At 54.5% G+C, this 17,130-nt stretch overlaps 3 protein-coding genes across 3 annotated transcripts; 1 reads left to right on the forward strand and 2 right to left on the reverse strand.

Annotated features, from left to right (window-relative positions):
• The first annotated feature begins 720 nt into the window (after positions 1–720).
• Positions 721–6,194, forward strand: CSUI_008970 (uncharacterized protein). The gene is made up of 3 exons (XM_068069089.1): positions 721–2,013; positions 3,046–3,324; positions 4,093–6,194. Exons 1-3 carry the CDS (start codon positions 1,746–1,748, stop codon positions 5,097–5,099), a joined length of 1,554 nt encoding a protein of 517 aa, XP_067918933.1. The 5' UTR covers positions 721–1,745; the 3' UTR covers positions 5,100–6,194.
• A 297-nt stretch (positions 6,195–6,491) lies between these two features.
• CSUI_008971 (pdi family protein) lies at positions 6,492–10,003 on the reverse strand. Its single transcript, XM_068069090.1, has 4 exons — positions 9,449–10,003; positions 8,628–8,779; positions 8,205–8,388; positions 6,492–7,561 (listed from the first exon to the last, which is right to left on the reverse strand). Exons 1-4 carry the CDS (start codon positions 9,459–9,461, stop codon positions 7,341–7,343), a joined length of 570 nt encoding a protein of 189 aa, XP_067918934.1. The 5' UTR covers positions 9,462–10,003; the 3' UTR covers positions 6,492–7,340.
• A 2,057-nt stretch (positions 10,004–12,060) lies between these two features.
• CSUI_008972 (uncharacterized protein) lies at positions 12,061–15,957 on the reverse strand (the record flags this gene model as incomplete). Its single annotated transcript, XM_068069091.1, has 4 exons — positions 15,862–15,957; positions 14,715–14,921; positions 14,070–14,184; positions 12,061–13,235 (listed from the first exon to the last, which is right to left on the reverse strand). A coding segment is annotated over exon 4 (444 nt), but the record flags the coding sequence as incomplete, so codon positions are not given.
• Between the last annotated feature and the right edge of the window lie 1,173 nt (positions 15,958–17,130).

The raw sequence follows: 17,130 nt of genomic DNA on the forward strand, positions 1-17,130 counted from the left end.
AAACGGTAGCCGTTGTCGCACATCCGAGCACTGGCGAACCATAGCACGTTGCTGCCGCTGTCGTGCGGGCAGGCAGCACAGCACCCACGCTGTAACCAGCACTACGCGACCGAGGACGCGAAGCATTGAATGACAAGCCGAGAACGCACCCACACAGGGTCGAAGCGACTTGGCACTCACGACTGCGCCGGAAGCGCGATGAGAAGGAAGGACGGGAATCTCTTGTGAGGTGAGCCGACGCGGAACTCAGAGGCAGAGGAGTGTCTCACTAGCTGGTGTGCAGGTCCCGAACGATTCAGTTCTCATGAATCAGCCAAGGGCTGGTGAGGACGCAGCCCGCGTGGACGGCGCTGGGGCAGGGGGGGTCTAGTGCTTGTGTGGTGACCATGTGTTGCCATCGCATATGCCTTGCAGTGAGTGCTGTGCCTTGGCTGCAGCCTAGGTCACATTGCCGGATGCTGTGCTATAGAAGCCCCCGCTCTTCTGGGGCAAGTGCCGCGCTGGCCGCGCGCGGTCGCTATCCGGGCCGGACAGTTGAAAAGCTTGTACAAGAAACCTTACAATATGCTCTTTTTGTGCACTCTAGCAACAAGAGGTTCTCAGGGACAACGTTTTACTTGCTAGTGCTGTGAAAACGCAATCCTTCATCTGCAGCGACACTGTCGAGCCCAGTTTGTTGTGTCAGTCCGCGAAGGAGGAAAGCGTATGCCATAGGTGCTTCTGGGGCAAGATCGCTAGCTGCTCAGCTTGGCCAGGCTCGACAGCGGTTCTCCCGCGGAGTGCATGCGACCGTCTGCATGACAGGTTTCTGTCTTACTTTCGCATCTGTAGCAAGTAGGAGACTACCGCAGAGGAAACCGGCCTCACGTGTCCTCCCCTGGTAGGATAGAGCCGTGCCGCGACGACAATACAGGAGACGTGAGCTGGATATCTGTTCCCTTCCGATATGGCTCTCTTTCTTTTCTGGTTTGTAGCAAGCTGGTGTCACCCGTCGCCGGTCACCCAGCTTCACGCTTTTGTCTGCTGTCCTTAGAGAGCACATTTTTCCTGTCTTAAACCATGGCGTCCGAGTCCCCGACTTCTGCGGTGAAATACTGGCAACTCATTTCCTCTTGAAACCAACGTTGGTCGGCACCGAGGACGCCGAGAATGACATGCCAGCGTCAATTCAACTCTACTCCTCAACTCTAGCCTGTTTCGGGTTGTTTGCCCTTTCTTGGATTTCTATCCTTCGTAACCATGCTGTTTCTCGTGTTTTCCGCTTCTTTTCTTTCTGTCTCACCTCCTGTCGTGCCCTTCTCCGAGCTGACGTCGTGGCCCATCTGACGGTAGTCCCGGGCCCTCTCCGTCATCCGTCGTGGAACGGCGAGAAAGACACGCTGGCCGGAGGGTGTCTTCCGCGCCGCTCTGTTTCCTGATGGTCCCGTTTTCCCCCCGCATTCGCCGTCTGCTTTCCGCAAGCGCGAAGCCGTTCTCATTGTCGGCTCCTTTGCTCTTGCTTCGTCTTTCGTTCCCTGCCTTTCGCAGCGCTGCTGTGCATCTCAAAGTCTTTGGTCCGTGTCGCGGGTTCGCGGGGTGTGCGCATCTGCTGCTTTGTTCCCGTCAACCTCCTACCTCACAATTGTTTGCACTGTTCCTTATCCTTGCCTTCTCTTTTGTACGCTCGCCCCTTGCCTCCCATTTGTCCGTTTCTGCTTTGGCCTTTTCTTTCTCGTCTCTTACTGGGGTCTGTCTCCCTCATCACCATGTGGAATAGTGTTTTCCGTAGCAGGGCCGCGCAAAGATGTCGGCGGGCATCCGGAACGGACGAGATGGTATACTCGCCTTCCCTGGGTCAACTCATAGGACGCGTCGCTAGCCAGGTAGATCAAGCTTGTTCAGGGGCACGCGTTTCACGCAGGCTCCTGACGGCAGCGGATCTCCTCGATAAACAGCCGGTCGACCTCACACTCTTTATGGATGTGGGAGAAACCCTCGATTCTTCAGGAGCGAAGGACAGGCCTCTTGTTCAAGGTGCGTATGTGACAGAAGTACTCTATCTCGTGGTGAAAAAGACAAAAAAGAGCTGACGCGTCTGCATTAACCTCAGCCAAGGTTACAGACCCTTTCCGAGTTGTGCTCAGGAGAGCTGGCCTCCACGCACAGATGAGACAGTGGAAGAAAGACTGCGGTGTTACCGCGCGCACTGAGATGTTCTGAGCACCTCCTAGCGTTCGAGCGAGCAATATGCTCATCGACTCCCATTCAAATAGTTGCTAGCTGCTGAGGGGACGGGACAGCTGGACACGCAGGGGGGCTGGCCCCCACATGGCCCCTCGCGGCGAGAAAAGTGCTCCTTTTCTTGCAGTGTCAGCATGATGAACTCTTTCGAGGTGATGAGGAGGGACTGTCCAGTCAGGGCTGTGCTCTTCCATGCGGGCGATGAATCGGAAGAGAATTCTGCTTCTGGGCTCCCCTTTCAGAAGTTCGTCGCGTTCCAGATTGGGGCTTCCTTTGTTTGGGCTCCGGTCCGCGTATTGTGCTTGTGATTCATGTTGCGTCAAAGATGCACTGTCTCTCTACTTCGTAGACATTCGCCCCCACTTTTACAGCTTGTATATTCACGGGACGCGACTAGTTCGCCCAGCCAACAACAGCACGGTGGTCTCGGAAGTAGCGCCCTGAAGAGTAGTGTTCGTGGCGTTGAAACGCTTGAACGGTGCTGCAGTAGCAGAAGCCAGCGGCTCAGTGAAACGAGGGGTTTTTGTCTCTAATTTGTCCTCGTGCTAACTTCTAAAGGTAATAGCTATTTGGAGAACCAGGCTCGGTAGTCGAGGGTTGTCAGAGGAAGCGCTCCTGCGCTACGAATTCCTTAAAGGCCAAAGTTCTTCGGAGCCGCACGTGAGGCTGTTGCTGTAAACCCGCGACTCTCGTTAGAGAAGACTCGATAAAAAGCAAAAAAAAGTTTTTGATTATCCCAGCGTGACCGAGAAATTGCGAAGTCGCTCCCTCTTTTCAATCTGCGGTCAATTCCTCCTCCCGCGTTGTTTTGTTTGTTTTCTTCAGCCTGGTTCACGGAGATTGTTGTTCAGTTTTTCACCGTTGTCGCAGTTTGTTGCTTAGCCTTTGCTGTCGGGGTCATAATCGGCTCTATCATGTGCCGGACCACCCTCTTCAGCGGTGCTGCCACTGACAGCCTGCTGGGTAAAAATACGGATGAGCCCTCGGTTTCTCTCTATCTTCCTCGGACTGGCGGCTGGAGCACAGAGCCAAAGATTAAAGCCATTTTCCGGGGAGCCTTCGACGTGGTTCTTCCGGAGTACTGCCTAGGTATGACGGAGGATGGTAGGGACGTACGACCTCCGGGTGTGCGCTCAGTAACGAGAGCACAGGATGCCGCATGTACTGTGCGTGTGCCTGAGCCAGACACAGTGGATCCCTTGGTCTTCTCGTTCCAGTTCTCCCACGTCCCCTCCTTTTCCTGCGTTGTGTTCGGAAAGCGGGGGGCGGCACATGTGCATGGTTGGCAGTAACGAACCTTTGAGGCGTCGCAGACTGCGAATTGGAGAGGAGAACTATAGCATCAGAGCACGGCTGGACAAGAAATGATTCGTTGTTCCGGACGCCCAGGGTATTCTTTGGGATCCCATTAACGGCTGCTGGTGTGCACGGTGCACGTGCAGGTGGCCTTCAGAGCGCCCGCTGTCCTCGTGCGAAATCACGGGTTGCGGTTTTGTCGATTCTCCTTTCGGAGACAGTTTAGTGGATGTGCCGGGGATTTCTAGCGGTGGCTGTCGGAGGGCCGAAGCCTTTTTTTCCTTCGGGACCATTCTGTTCCGCGAAGTCTGCTCGCGTTGTATAGCAACGTTTTCTCCGGATTTGTCCGGGTGTGACTTATGAGGCTAGAGGGCTACGAAGTGACACGCTTGATGCGCTATTTTCTGTACACTCCGGGGAAGGGAGAGAAGTCGGTTTCGCTTTTGTTCCAGGAGGTTGCTCCCAGCTGCTGTTTAGCCCCTTACCCTGTTTTGGTAATTCACTCACGCTGTGGGTTGCCTTAAGCTTTCTGTGTTGCCTGAAGGAAGTATCTTGTTTCTCTGTTTTTCCATACAGGTTCGTATGTTGAAGCCCTTTCAGCTGTGCTGACGCTCTTCTACGTCCCAGCTCAACAGATTGACAAGGACGCTAGGTCTGTATGTTTTCCTGGCGCTCATGGTGGCACTGTCAGCCTCCCTCCCCAGGCACGAAGCCCGCCTGGCGACCAGCCTTTCGTCTCTGCCGCTGTCCGTCCGTGGGATGGATCAGCGGGAAGTTGGTCCATTTCTCCCCGCCCGACAGATCCTTTAATACTTAGCGCTTCTTCTGCATTCCCTGCTTCTTTCGGGCGGTGGCATGCCGTGGAAGGGCGCGGCCTTGGGGTTGATGATCCCGGTGCGGGAAGACGTGCTGTGCCTACACCTGAGCGGAACTCGAACATCGGGGCAAGGGAGGGTGCATCTCTACGAGATGAGCTCCCTGACTTTTCCGATCGCAGCTTGCCCATACGTGCCATCTATAGCTTGTCTCTCCTGAGCCGACTGGGTTCCCTACGGGGGATACCTCTGCGCATAGAATCTGAGAATGCTGTTACGGGAACTGTAGAATCTCAATCGCGCATGCTGCTTCTGCACTCAGCCAGTTCGGCTTACCCACTTGGTCTCATGAATTTCACAGCTGTCCAAGACGCATCGAACACGGCCGTAGGACCTACGTTGCTCTTTCGAAATATTCTACCTTTTGTCGTGGGTTTGACTCATGGTCTGAACGCTGTCCGCGTTAGCGTGAACCTAAATGTTCCGTTGGTTGACAAGGATAGCAAGGTGATCGACGTCCTGAAGCGGGACTGCGATTTGGGTAGAACATACTTCGGCCTCGATGTCACTATTCAGGCAGTCCGGGCTATGTTTTTCAAGCACACACAAGGGTCGCTCAACATGCTCCCGTTCAGAGTGCGGTGCACTTCTGTCTATGTTGCTAAGGAAACGGAATGGCCGCTCTCACCACCGAAGGCTTTCGTCGACAGCATTGTGGACCTGGCCACCGAGTACAGTACTCTCAATCTAGTGTTAGGGGACCGATAAGGGGCAACTACGGTGGATCAGTGCTAGCGAGACACAGCGCGTCGGACATATCTGGCTTGCGTGTACCGGTGGGGGGCGAGGGGGGTTCAAATGCTTTGGTGCATCTGCTACTTCATATTCTCTGATTGCTTTCAGAGGCACTCGTTCGCCGCGTTCCATCCGGGCACGGGTACGTAGTGTTTTCTAGCTCAAGGCGAGTAACGCACTCATCGCTCGACTCCATAGGTTTCTTTTCCTGGCGCATCTCTGCGTGGAGACCAAGGTACACCACGCGTCTGACTCCGGTGATACTACAGACGCGTTTCGCTCTTCAAGATCTCATTTCATGAGAAGGAAACGATGGAAGACAGGTGTACTTCCATGTGCCTTTACGGATTCGTGAAGCCAAGGAATTCTGGAGTTGAACAAGGAGTGCAGTACCTGTTCCGGTGTACCCCGGAAGCGAAGGAGCGGGGTTTTCCGATCGAGCCCAGGCGAACAAAGGGAACGTGGACTCGTTTCCTCTTTCTGATTGGCGATAATCCCTGGTAGGGCGCCTGGCCGCAGGACGATTCCCGCTCTTTTGTCCACACATGTCATGTTGTTGAAAGCATCGGTGTGGTCAGGGTTTGCTGAGTTCATGCATCTCTTGCTCTCCCTGGATACGATACATTGACGAACAGACGAACAAACGTTCTCGGAAGCCCGGTGCGGTGTCGTGCGCGTTCCATGTTTCACCCTCCTACAGCGCTGCCGACACCGTTCACTTCCATTGTCATCGGAAAATAGGTGTCGCGCCGGCTCTTGGGGAGACTCCTCTAGAGCAAGAAGACCAGACACAGGTCACATTCCACGGCAAACAAAGTGTCCGTTTCTGAAGGTCAGGAAACTCGCGGGAAAGGGATTCCCTCTTGGCGTTCGGTTGTCAGACTGCTGCGGTGGCACAGTGCAGATCAGTGCCGTCCGTACTGAACTACCCTGTGACCTCAGGCTTGTTCGGAGCGCGGAGGCTCTCGTCATGGCTTGGCCTTGCGTCCTGAGCACCGGTGAAACCCCATTTCATTACTTAGATCAACACAGTGTTCAGTGGTTCAGACTGCACTCCTGCTGTGTGGATCGGTTCGGCTCCCTCTGGAGACCGGCTGTAAAAGAAATTATACCATACCTCCAGTCAGTTGGGTTGGGAGCGTCGCCTAGCAGGCTTTGAGTGTGCGTTGGAAGCCCGCTGCACCCTTCCACCCTAGCAGGACACGCCCTTCGTGAGAGAAGTGTGGCTAGGGTTCCCTCTCGTGCACGTGTCTGCTAGAAACGCACCATGGGATGCTACGGCTAGCACGTTCTTGTGCCCGGGGCACATCGGCATTGAGATCGGCGATCCCTTGCAAGACCTCGCGGCTCAGATCTACTGGCGATAGGGACTGAACTGGGACAAGGTTACGTAGCAATGCCAAGAGTTCTTGTTATGAGGTAAGTAGGCACCCAGTGAACCCCATGCTGTCGCATCGCCTGCACAGCTACACGCGACTGCTGCGCCTTCACCAGCGCAACCCCGAAGCTCCGACACAATGAAACACCACACGAGATTTGTTCCACCAGTCCGATCATTCTCAGCGCATACCATGCACCGGAATATCCGCCTGACCCGCCGGTGTAAAAAAGCGGCACAGAATACGCGGTGGCGGCCCGGTACTCGGGCTCTAAGTTTCTTGCTGCGGATGACTCGCACCACGTCCGCAATATTGAGTTTTTTGCCCCTGAAAAGTCATGTTCCCACTCAAGGGGTTTCCGAGTTGGAAAAACCTCCGCAAACCCGACCACACTAGGCTAACTCCTAAATGGAATGGCATTTATTCTATCGTCTAGGCGCTTGAGGACGTTTCCGGCAGACGGGTTTGTTTCCCAGCATGCGGGTACATCTCGTGGAAACAGGGTATCGGTACGCAGAGAGCGAGCCGAAAGTGGAGAGGGTTTGCATCGCTGTACGGGAGCTGGTTGTTTCAGCACTTCTAACGTTACACCGTGCGCCGTGTCGACGGAATCCCACCAGTGGCAGTCAGAACATGACTGACCCAGAGTAGCCCGCCAGTGTAGAGGCGTCACGCGCGTAAAAGCGGTGGCATGACCCCCCCTCGGCGAGTTCTTTAAGTGGCGTCCACGTTCGGTTGCTTTTTTGCCATCACCTCGTGTGGAAGGGTTCCTTGTGCAGCTTCGGCTTCATATACCTGCACGACCGGGTCGGTCGCGGTGGCTGGCCCCCCACCCCTACCGAGGCCCGAGAGCAACTTGATTTTCCCATCCGCGCGCCGCCGTGGCGGAGCGCGGACGAGCTTCGCCAGGCCACTTGTTGTGGCGATAGTCCCAGTGATGAATGAACGTCTCTTCAGGCTGATCAAGATCCAGACGGCCGGCCTGCTGACCGTGAGGCCCGATGACGATCAGCTGTGGCAGCTTGAACGAGGGGAGCTTCCTGGTGGTTCCCCAACCTGCATGTGCACGACACAAGGAGAAAGAATGCGAGGTCTGTTCGTATGTCTCTTATGACAAAATGAATATAGCACATTGCTAGTTGTTAACTCGCGCTTATCTTGAGTACGAATCACGAAATGAATATAGCACATTGCTAGTTGTTAGCTCGCGCTTATCTTGAGTACGAATCAGCGTCACAGGAGCCCGGCGCTGACCCACTCCGCACCTCCTGCAGCATTTCCGCCACGCTTCAGACCGACGCATAGGGTACTGTTGACGACAAGAGGAGGCACAGGCTCTACGTGTCTCCAATCATGGCACACAGCCATACTGCGACTGCCGTCCGTAGGCGTTACAAACTCGTATAAAGATATGCTGTATGCGCGAAAGGAAGAAAGTCGGAGGGGCACTTCGCTGTACAGGCCAGCGCTTCCCCAAACGGGCGAATGAATGGTTTGGCTAGCGAGATTCTAGTAGACGAGCGGTTGTGCGCTTCTTCAAAGAGACTGAAGAAACGTGCTTCCCGTCGCAACGTCTCCACGGGAGCTGTCAAACCGCGAAAGTGATGCTCGAAGCCTGGAAAAACAGCACGACGAAACACTGGCCTCGCTTCTTGTCCGTAAACTTTCTGGCTGTCGGTCCACTTGCACTTTTACTTACTCATTTCTTCATCGGTGACTTGGTACCGGTTGATGAGGTTTCTCCGAACGTCTGAATCGTACTCCACACTGCACCACGGCATCATCGACCGCGCCCGCTCAAAAGTCTCCCGATCCTCATCCAGGCTCACGTAGACGATTTCCACGGACGGTCTCTCGTTGCTGGCGTTCGTTGTGAGATAGAACTGCGTACCACGACACATGCAGTTTGCCGGGGACTTCGGAGTCCTTTGTCGGGAAATCTGACAAACTGTTTACACCCGCGCGGGAAGTCTAAACCCTTCCACTGCAATTTGCATACGGTCTCTTAGGCCATAGAAGGAGGGGAAACAAGCAGTCTATCAGTATGTAATTCACAGCGACTTCTTTGTGTCCTGGTACTGCGGATCCGCCCCGTTCATTCAGCAGTACAAGGAAAACGTACCTGTTTGAGACTCGGAAAGATGCGAGCACATTTAGGGTGTCTGAGCTTCGCGAAATACAGAGCGACTGAGACACCAGCGAAATGCTCAGCAGGGACAGGAGCGTAAGTTCCCTGGAGTGTTTTTTTCATCACTTTGTTTCCGAAGAGAGCATCTGCATTGTTGAAACAAAAGACAGAAGGCGCTAAGTATCGAGCTGACGGGGCAATACAGGATCGAAAAGACAGGCCATACAGCTGAGGGATGTCACCCGCATATGCGGAGATACATGCACTGAAACGAAGGGACGGACCCCCGCCCGAGCCTGTCCCTTTGCGTCTTCGCCGCTACTGCGTGGCCTGTGGCAGCCCATTGCACACAGGAATGCCATAAATGAATGCAGCTCACTTCACGGGCCGTCCTTCTCGCGAGACCGAGTATATTTCTTTCGCGTCCGACAACCAGTCCGACATACGTATCGCAGAGCCCTCCTGTCACTAATGGCGGAAGGGGCTGGAAGCCGGACTGTCTCTGCGCCTGAGGCTTGCCGCACTGATTACCTGTCTCGGGAACAACCGTACACTACACAGGTACTTGCTAGGTTCTCTCTCCGAACGCCACGCCTGTTGACGACAGAAAGCCCGTAAGCATGTCGTGCAACCGAGGAAACGGGAACGTGTGTTAGGCCATAGGTGGCACGAGGAATTTCACCGCGGTCACTGCTCTTGCTCTGCCGTCCTTGTCTCGCGCACCCAGCGTACGTTCTGCAGATAGTTCGGAGTCGCTACGCTGGTTCTGGCAAGAAAGCGCACACAGGAAAAATGGCAACGAGGTCAAAGATTACCTGATGCCAGCATTGTGAGGAGCACCAAGGAAAAGTTTTCGGATAGCGAGATAGGAAGGGCTTGACGGGTGGTGAAGGCCGCAACTTGGTTGGACAAGATTGACGGCAGCAACGGAAACTGCCGACCACAGTTTCGACGGGACGCTTTAGTCGAGAAAGATGGAGAGCATTCGCCGGACGTGAGCCGCAAACAAGAGCAAGGGCGAAAAAAGTCTTTGAACCTGCTGCTCCGGTGTACATTGATGGCCTGCGTAAAGGTGTACGCAAACACTCACGGAAACCAATCCTAGATTCACACCATGGATGGCCTATCATGCGAGCCGCTCTGTAAATAGGCTCAAACACTTCCGGAACCAAAAAGTTGGAGACTGGGAAAACGTGCAGGAACTAACAAATAGCTTGAGACTAAGAACTCGGGCAGCTACCACTCCCGCGCAGCTAGCCAGACATATCGATGGGACTCGCAAGTCTCGATCGTGGAGGGACTGACGTCCCGTCTGCAGATCGGGTTGATGATTCGCTGCAGGACGAGTGCCCGTAGTTACTAGGGTTAATAGGGTGCCCTGCTCCGAAAGACTGAAGCACAACCACAGGGCCGCCCCAGGCACCGACTGTACGCTATTTTCCTCCGAAGCAGGGACAACCGGTCTCCCGCCATTTTTGTCTCTTCAATCCAGCTCCTGTCATGAGTCCAACGAAGTTTGATTGACTATACTTGAAAATGGGCCGGAGTTGAAATTCAGCGTTCTAGTCGGATCTTCTACGCTGGGAGACTCCTCTACAACAGAATCGCCTCTGACAACAGAACTGGGAACGTCGGTCCACGTCCACTCGCGACTATGATGTGGCGGCTATACCTTTTTTTCTAGCGTTTGCAACCGCACATTTCCCGAGTCGAGGTAGGGCGCTATCTCGCCTCGGGGCTCATAACTCTGTTCCTCGAAGGAGCTGCAGTGGAGGAGCTCTACTTTCCGTGGTGTCCTGAGACCTGAGACACGAAGACTCGGGGAGCCACCTCCAGCTGTTCCTCCGACATTCCCGCACCCTCATCTGACCTCTTGTTCTGCAGACAGACATGTCCAGGTTCTCGGCGGAGTACAAAGCTACATGCTTGGGTGGTTGATTCGCGCACCGTCAGCCGTGAGGGTTTCAGCGGGTGCTGACTCTCAGAGGCAATACCCGACCACTCAGACAAATCGCACTTGGCTGGGGGTGGCAGTCTAAGAGGCTGCATCTCCCGAAGGAGGCGATATCCAGTTGCGACCGCTGGTAAAGATCTCCGCAGGCTCCAGGTTGGTCCCAGCTCCAGTTTCAGGGAGAAGGTAACCACACTGAGTTCTTCGTGCTGTGCTCTTTCCTCTGCACCGCGGTCGTTTCCTTTCGTAGCGAGCTTTTTCCCGTGTCCCTGCAGCGGTGTTTCATTCCTCCGTTTTTCTTTAGTCCTGTGCTTTCCTTGTGAGCACGCCTATCTGCCATAGGCAAGTGGATGACGATGGAACAGAGAGCCGAACTGTTCGCTTGTTCTGCCGTTTCCCGCTGGAGGAGCGGGAATGGGGACGTCAGTGCCCCTGGCAGTTAGTGAAGAACTGCGCACTGATTTGTCGCAGCTCCCTAGACTTGAGTCCTCACTCCGCAGGTGAACAGGTCGTTGAGCTCCCTTCCACACTCTGGCGTCACACCAGTACGGATAAGTTGCAGGCAGAAGGCCAGAATACACTTCGAAGAAATCGCTGCGCGTAGCTGACAAGCTCGTACAGATCCGGTCTTTCCCGAACCTGCCTCACGTAAATTTGCATGTAGTAGTCGAGGCGGTTGATGGAGATGCTCGAGAGGGAAATGCATTGCTGGTGTCCAAACTAGCATTATCTCTGCTTTTCCATAGGAACGCTTGCCATAACAAAAGAAAGAAATATAGCCAGACTAGTTGCAGCAACCTCCACTTCCGCCGCCGGCAGCAGTCACAAGACAAAAAAAACTAACTACACTAGTCTCAGCAATCGGAATTCGCCCCCAGACGGACCCTCTCGCCGACACTGGAAGCCCACACCAGACTGTCGACTTTAGTGCGCGCCATGCCTGGTGCTCTTTATCTCTGGTCAACCGTGGCGGATGGCATGATTTTCGAAACCAAACTGACGCCTTGAGAACCGTGTTCGCGTCATTCGGCACCAACCGATACGTTTGAGGTACCAGATACCCACCCCTTCACGCTATGGAAGTGATGTACATCCAACTGCGTCCGCTCCCGTCGCCCGGACAAATATTCGAACACGAGATGGCCGATAATGCTACGGGGAGACTTCAACTCACAGCTGGCGCCTAGCGTAGTCCGGAGAAAAGGCAGCGGTCTCGTCTTCTACTTCGGAGACTGCCCGCCTCAAATTGCTGTTGAGGTTATTCCCGTGGTTTTTCCTTTTTACAGTTTGGACTAGAACTTCCTTGTCGCTCGGGTGTGTGAAGTTAGCGGCGAGCGGCTCTTCTCTTCAGACAACAAAAAAGCAAAGACCTGCCAGCCTTTGTCAAGCATACGCACAAGGAGCTTAGTGTTGACAATGTATTTAGTCATGGACGCCTGAGTGGGACAGGGTCCGATACTCACAGCTGGTTCTTAACGGCAACAACAAGCGTGCTTTGATGTTTGGGGCTCCAGTAGCATGTGCGTCACAAAATCGCATGCCATGCACCACAGTGAGTTTCGCGTGTCATGTCCCACTGCTGAGTTCTTGCCTCGACAATAGGACAGGCATTTGAACTGATGACGTCTGGAGATCTCCTCGTGGCCCAGTAGGCTCGCTGTCTGTTCACCAGTCCGCACACATTCTATCCTGCCCCTGGCAGTGACCCAACTCACGACCGGGGTGCTCGAGCAGACCTTTGAGTGCCTTCTGAGATCTGAACAAAACTGTGCCTGCCGAAAACGGTCACACTCTGTCGGACAAACCTCGCCAATGCGCCGTTGCGTTTTCTGTGTATACGGCCGACCGCTTTTCCTCACCCACCCACCCATGGCCTCCACACTAGGGTAAATGTGTGTGTGTGTGTGAAGGCACAGACTCATGGCCGACTCTCCCTCCCGCAAGTGACACGACGAACAAGATCGCTGGCCGTAGATAGCCCTCCGTTTGGCTGACAATCGTCAGGAGGGCGTTCTGCTGTTTCGATGTTCTCCTGCTTCACCAAACACAACTGACCGCGTGCTTAGTCCCTGCGCGTCGAACAAGCTCTGCAGTATGGGACCACGGCCCACTGCCCATGTGCCGCTCACGACCGTGACGCCAGGTGCCCTTCGCTCCACGGAGTATTATGACGCAGTCGCGGTCCAGAAGCCGAACTTCGGCACGGCATTCCTCTCCTCTTTACAAAGACCAAGAACTCAGACAAAAGTTTCTGTATTGGACACCCCTGATACCCCACATGTGGATTAGACTACGACATCGGGAAACCCACGACGCCAGAACGGGCCCCTGATTCCTATACTGCCCACCACAACAGTCTCGGCGTGCGAGACTAGGAGAGTCCCACTGTGCGTTAGCTACTACTTCAGGATCGTTCCGATGACGTTAAGAATTCCTCCGTGTCCGCAAAACAGAATGTCGTTGACGGCAACCGTGCCTGGCGGTTCCGGACAGACACACTGCTCGAGACGTCACAATGCTCCAACTCGGTCGCGGGGGATGAGTCGCAGCTCGCCACCGTGCTTGAGAAATATAACGCCAGCCGACTGCTGGGGGTTGATACCTACGCCATCGTTGGTAATGCATGCGCAGGTAGCGGCGCTCACCTTGAACTGAAGACAAGACATGGCTCAGCTCAGTGAACACACATGCGGCAGATGCGAGCAAGAATCCGAGTACACTGGTGAATATCACGGTTCAAGTAGCAGCCGGCTCCACAAGTCCGCTCCCAACGTTTGACCCACCGATGAGCTGCCAGGAATGATCATTCACACGAGCTCTCGGGAGCCCTCGCCTCTAGCCCTGGTTGAATACCTCCCACACCGCCCTGCCGCCAATCCCCGCAGCGAGACCCCGTAAGCAGAGCCACAAATTCGACCGGGAGCTGAAGAATTCACCTCCTGAGTGTGCAAGGAAACGACGCTCCTAAGGCACACACAGACGCGGCCCCGCCCCCAACGGTAAGGCTACATTATCGTGTACCTAGGGCTGGGCCCAATTAGCCCGCTTGACGGTATATGAATCTGAAGGACGCAACAACGTTCGTCACCAGTGACGCACAGTGAGCTGTCGCTTGGGGCCGCTTCCCCACGACTTGCGACCGCCGGTTTGACCCGGAAATCGCTGGGTGGATCACCTGATGTCCCGTTTACCAACCGTTAGATATCGGAAGCCCCGGATAAGAACTTGCCAGAAAAAGTACAGCTTCCGAGGCGAAACTCCCCGTGGGAAGTAAAACAGTTACAAATGAAAGAGCGAATGCATTCACGGGTATGACCTGCGGTGTTGCGCAGCTAGTAGTAGTTTCTTTTGTCTCGCGCTATGCGACGGTCTGACCGGAGTAGTCCCTGCGAACGAGAAGTTTCAGCACGCCAGTGAATCGAAAGAAAGAAAAGCTAAAGTTTTTTCATACGAAAAAGGAGCTTCATATGCGGGTATTCACGCACCTCCTCAGCGGCAAATTTGATGACAGCCGCAAATGGCGTTGCATCGGGAACTGAAAGAACCTTGAAAGGTTGCTTCGAGTCCGACGCCAACGTGATTTTAAACGTCACCTTCGCTCTGAAAGCCGCAGACCCCAAATGACAAAAAAGCCATATCTATGGACACGACCGATGAGGGCCAGGGACCCTCACCAACGCAAGCCCCTGTTTCGTGCGGACCAACATCCACGAACACAGCTGACGCAGAGATGCAGAAGAGCATGCGGTGGAAAGGCAAACGTTCAGCCCCTACACCGACAGCTGCACCACACGCCTCCGCTCATCATGTAGGAGGCAACAGGTCAGGAACGTACACTCAGGGAAACCAACGCTCCAGCTGGGACAGGTGTGGAAGCCACGTGACCGGACAGATCTGCCGTGCTAGCTCCGGCGACGCGGTCTCAGCCGGACGAAAGTGACGACACACAGCCATCGTAACTCCGTAGGACATAGCAAGATAGACAACACTATGCCCATCTGGGTCTGATAGCGAGAGCATCGACATCAAGTCTAGGCTGCTTAGAATAAGAGCCGGACTCGCAAGCAGGCTTGCAAGGAGTGCGACGTCTCCAGCATACTTTGTAGTCAGATCACCTTTGGGGAGCTTACGTCTTCTCTGCCATGGCGTGCAAGAAAGGCGAGGATTTCACGGGTCCTTTCGTGGGCTGAAACATAAAACTATCCGAGAGGCGAAATGCTACCCGCTGCGCCGGAAGTCACAGCGTCTAGCGGCAACACCCGGGGAGTGTGACTTTCTCCAAACAGAATTGCTGGAAAAAAACAGCGTTCTCCGAGTTCTCCTGACCGTCCACAGGCCTGCGGCAAGAACAAACCCGGTGCCCCGCACGATCACCGGAGACAACAGCTCCAGAAAAGACGATAGATGATGGCGGTCAACGCCACTTGGACAAGCAGAGCACGGACAACAGATAGTGCAACACAGATACAACGAAACCTGCGGTCTCAATTTCCCTGACTGAGACAGTTCACCTAGTATTTCCTCGACACGAAAGAGACATATTCCTCTGCCCTAGCCGCTCAGCTCTGTATTGGTCACCTCCGGGGTGGCACCGTCACGCCACGGTGAACGGATGGGACCGCAGGCAACCGTGTACACCAAAAATGGTCAAACACCTCAAGGCGACGGCTACAGCGGGGCTGAGCGGGCGGCGCCGAAATAGCCGGGCGAAACAGCATGTTTTTCTAATTCTGTACAGCCGGCTACTACAGGAACTGTCCAGTACGCTGCTGGGCCCTCGACCGGCCCAAAACGCACAACCTGAGTCTTTCGTAGTACTACAGCACACAAAAGAAGCTCCATTATCATGTCCTTGTAACCGACCACCACTCTAGAAGACCGGCCAACGACAGCTGAGGATTTCCTCGCTCCTGTTTACACGTGCAACACGCACCCTGCTTGGAAGAACTCAAAATCCCCGTGGAGAAAAAACGCTTTTAGAGACAGCTGCCTCAACAGAGCCTAGCTGCCTATGCAGTGTACGGGCACCAGCGTGCAGTAAGCACAACACTATAGAAATTGCGATTTCGTAGCTGGCACTCTTCACAGGCAGAAGAGAATGTCTGGCGAGGGCCTTGCCGAGTACCTCCCGCCCAGCATAAACAGAATCTTCCTCGCGTAGGCCTGCCGGACACCGCTTATATGCAAGGGAGGCATGCTCAAACTAGCGCCTCCCAGAAAACGGAACGAACCCGAAAGTTGTGTCCGCTTCTTTGTTTTCTGAACAAGTGTCCTTACCCCCAACCACATCCACTGCCGCAACACCACCAGGACTGAGGGTTGCAATCAAGAGCGCTCTTCGACAAAATGTATCTGGAGGTCTCACAGGAAGAGAAGAACCGGCGGGGATGCCTCCTGCGTGCATGCATGCCCCAGGTGGCTTCACCTGGCACTGGGTATCGTTAGCACGAGACATTCACGTCCTCAACCTTGGCAAACCGGCAGCGGGCTGAATGGCCAAGTCTAGCCTCCCCCCGTGTTTGAGGGGAAGTCAGCGGGTTTGAAATCATTAATAGACTTCTTTCGCCTTAGGTTCAGTATTAGGACCGGCTGGTCAATCCAGCGCGGGGCTGATCGTCGTCTTTGTCATTCAGCTGTGGGTTTCCGACAGGCCCGTGTTGAGCGTTCGCAAGGGCAACGCCGCAACTTCGCGGTCACATGTAGGGCCGACGATGCGCGTCTGCGCACGGGGATGTAAGCCTGTGTTGTGTTGTGTACTGGCCGCATAGGGCTGTGGTGTGTTTCGCGAGCAGTGGGCCCGGGAGTGTGTTCCGATGTGTGGGACACTGCGCGGCCGCCCGCGCGGCTGCAACGGGACGGTGTGCTGTTACCGGACATCAGATCACACGCCAGGAGAACCAGAGGGCGAGATTGTGGTATGTGCGCAAAAGCTAGAGTGCTCACTCGGCTAATAGTCAGCCGGTGAGCTGCTACAGTAATGCTGAGATAGGCAGCCAAAAGTACGGCCCACAGCTGCAAGAGCTCTATAGCGTGTAGTGGTTCTGGGACGCCTGGTGATGTAAGAGACACTGCGGTACCGGGAAGACTCTGAAACTCTTAGAAAGGCGGGGAGTGTACAATGCTTCCCCCAGGAGCCGGCGTTCTGCGACGGCGAGAGCGCCGTGCGGAGGTAAGCGACTAGAGAGAATCAGCTGCTCTGCTAGCTAGAGAGATTAGTATTTTCGTGGAAACAGTGCTAGCAGTTGCTCAACTCTGATAGACGAGCTGAGCTGTACACTCTAGTGGAAGTGTCAGAGCCTTGCGTGCTGTGACGCGCCCAACCTACCTCGTATAAATTGCGATCACACTCAAAAACTACTCCAGCTTAAGCTTATTCTTTGAAGAAGTTCATTCTCCTACTCAGGTAACCAACACCACACGATAAGAGCAAGCGTAATACTTAGCAACGGACACAAGCAATAGTCTTTCGAACCACTAGAGCACAACAAAAGCGTGGCTAACTCAGAGACGAATTCAGCAACATAGAATAGTGTAATGATTCTAGGG

Source organism: Cystoisospora suis, assembly GCF_002600585.1.
Source record: "Cystoisospora suis strain Wien I chromosome Unknown contig_5188, whole genome shotgun sequence".
Taxonomy (NCBI): Eukaryota; Apicomplexa; class Conoidasida; order Eucoccidiorida; family Sarcocystidae; genus Cystoisospora; species Cystoisospora suis.

Bases quoted from the DNA above. Each gene is read 5' to 3' on its own strand.
- CSUI_008970 (XM_068069089.1), top strand. From the start codon at position 1,746: ATGTGGAATAGTGTTTTCCGTAGCAGGGCCGCGCAAAGATGTCGGCGG. The intron at 2,014-3,045 runs GTGCGTATGTGA...TGTTTTCTTCAG, and splicing joins GGACAGGCCTCTTGTTCAAG to CCTGGTTCACGGAGATTGTT. The intron at 3,325-4,092 runs GTAGGGACGTAC...TTTTCCATACAG, and splicing joins CCTAGGTATGACGGAGGATG to GTTCGTATGTTGAAGCCCTT.
- CSUI_008971 (XM_068069090.1), bottom strand. The intron at 8,389-8,627 runs GTACGTTTTCCT...CGTGGTACGCAG, and splicing joins TCTTTCCGAGTCTCAAACAG to TTCTATCTCACAACGAACGC. The intron at 7,562-8,204 runs GTAAGTAAAAGT...GTGCACATGCAG, and splicing joins AGTCACCGATGAAGAAATGA to GTTGGGGAACCACCAGGAAG.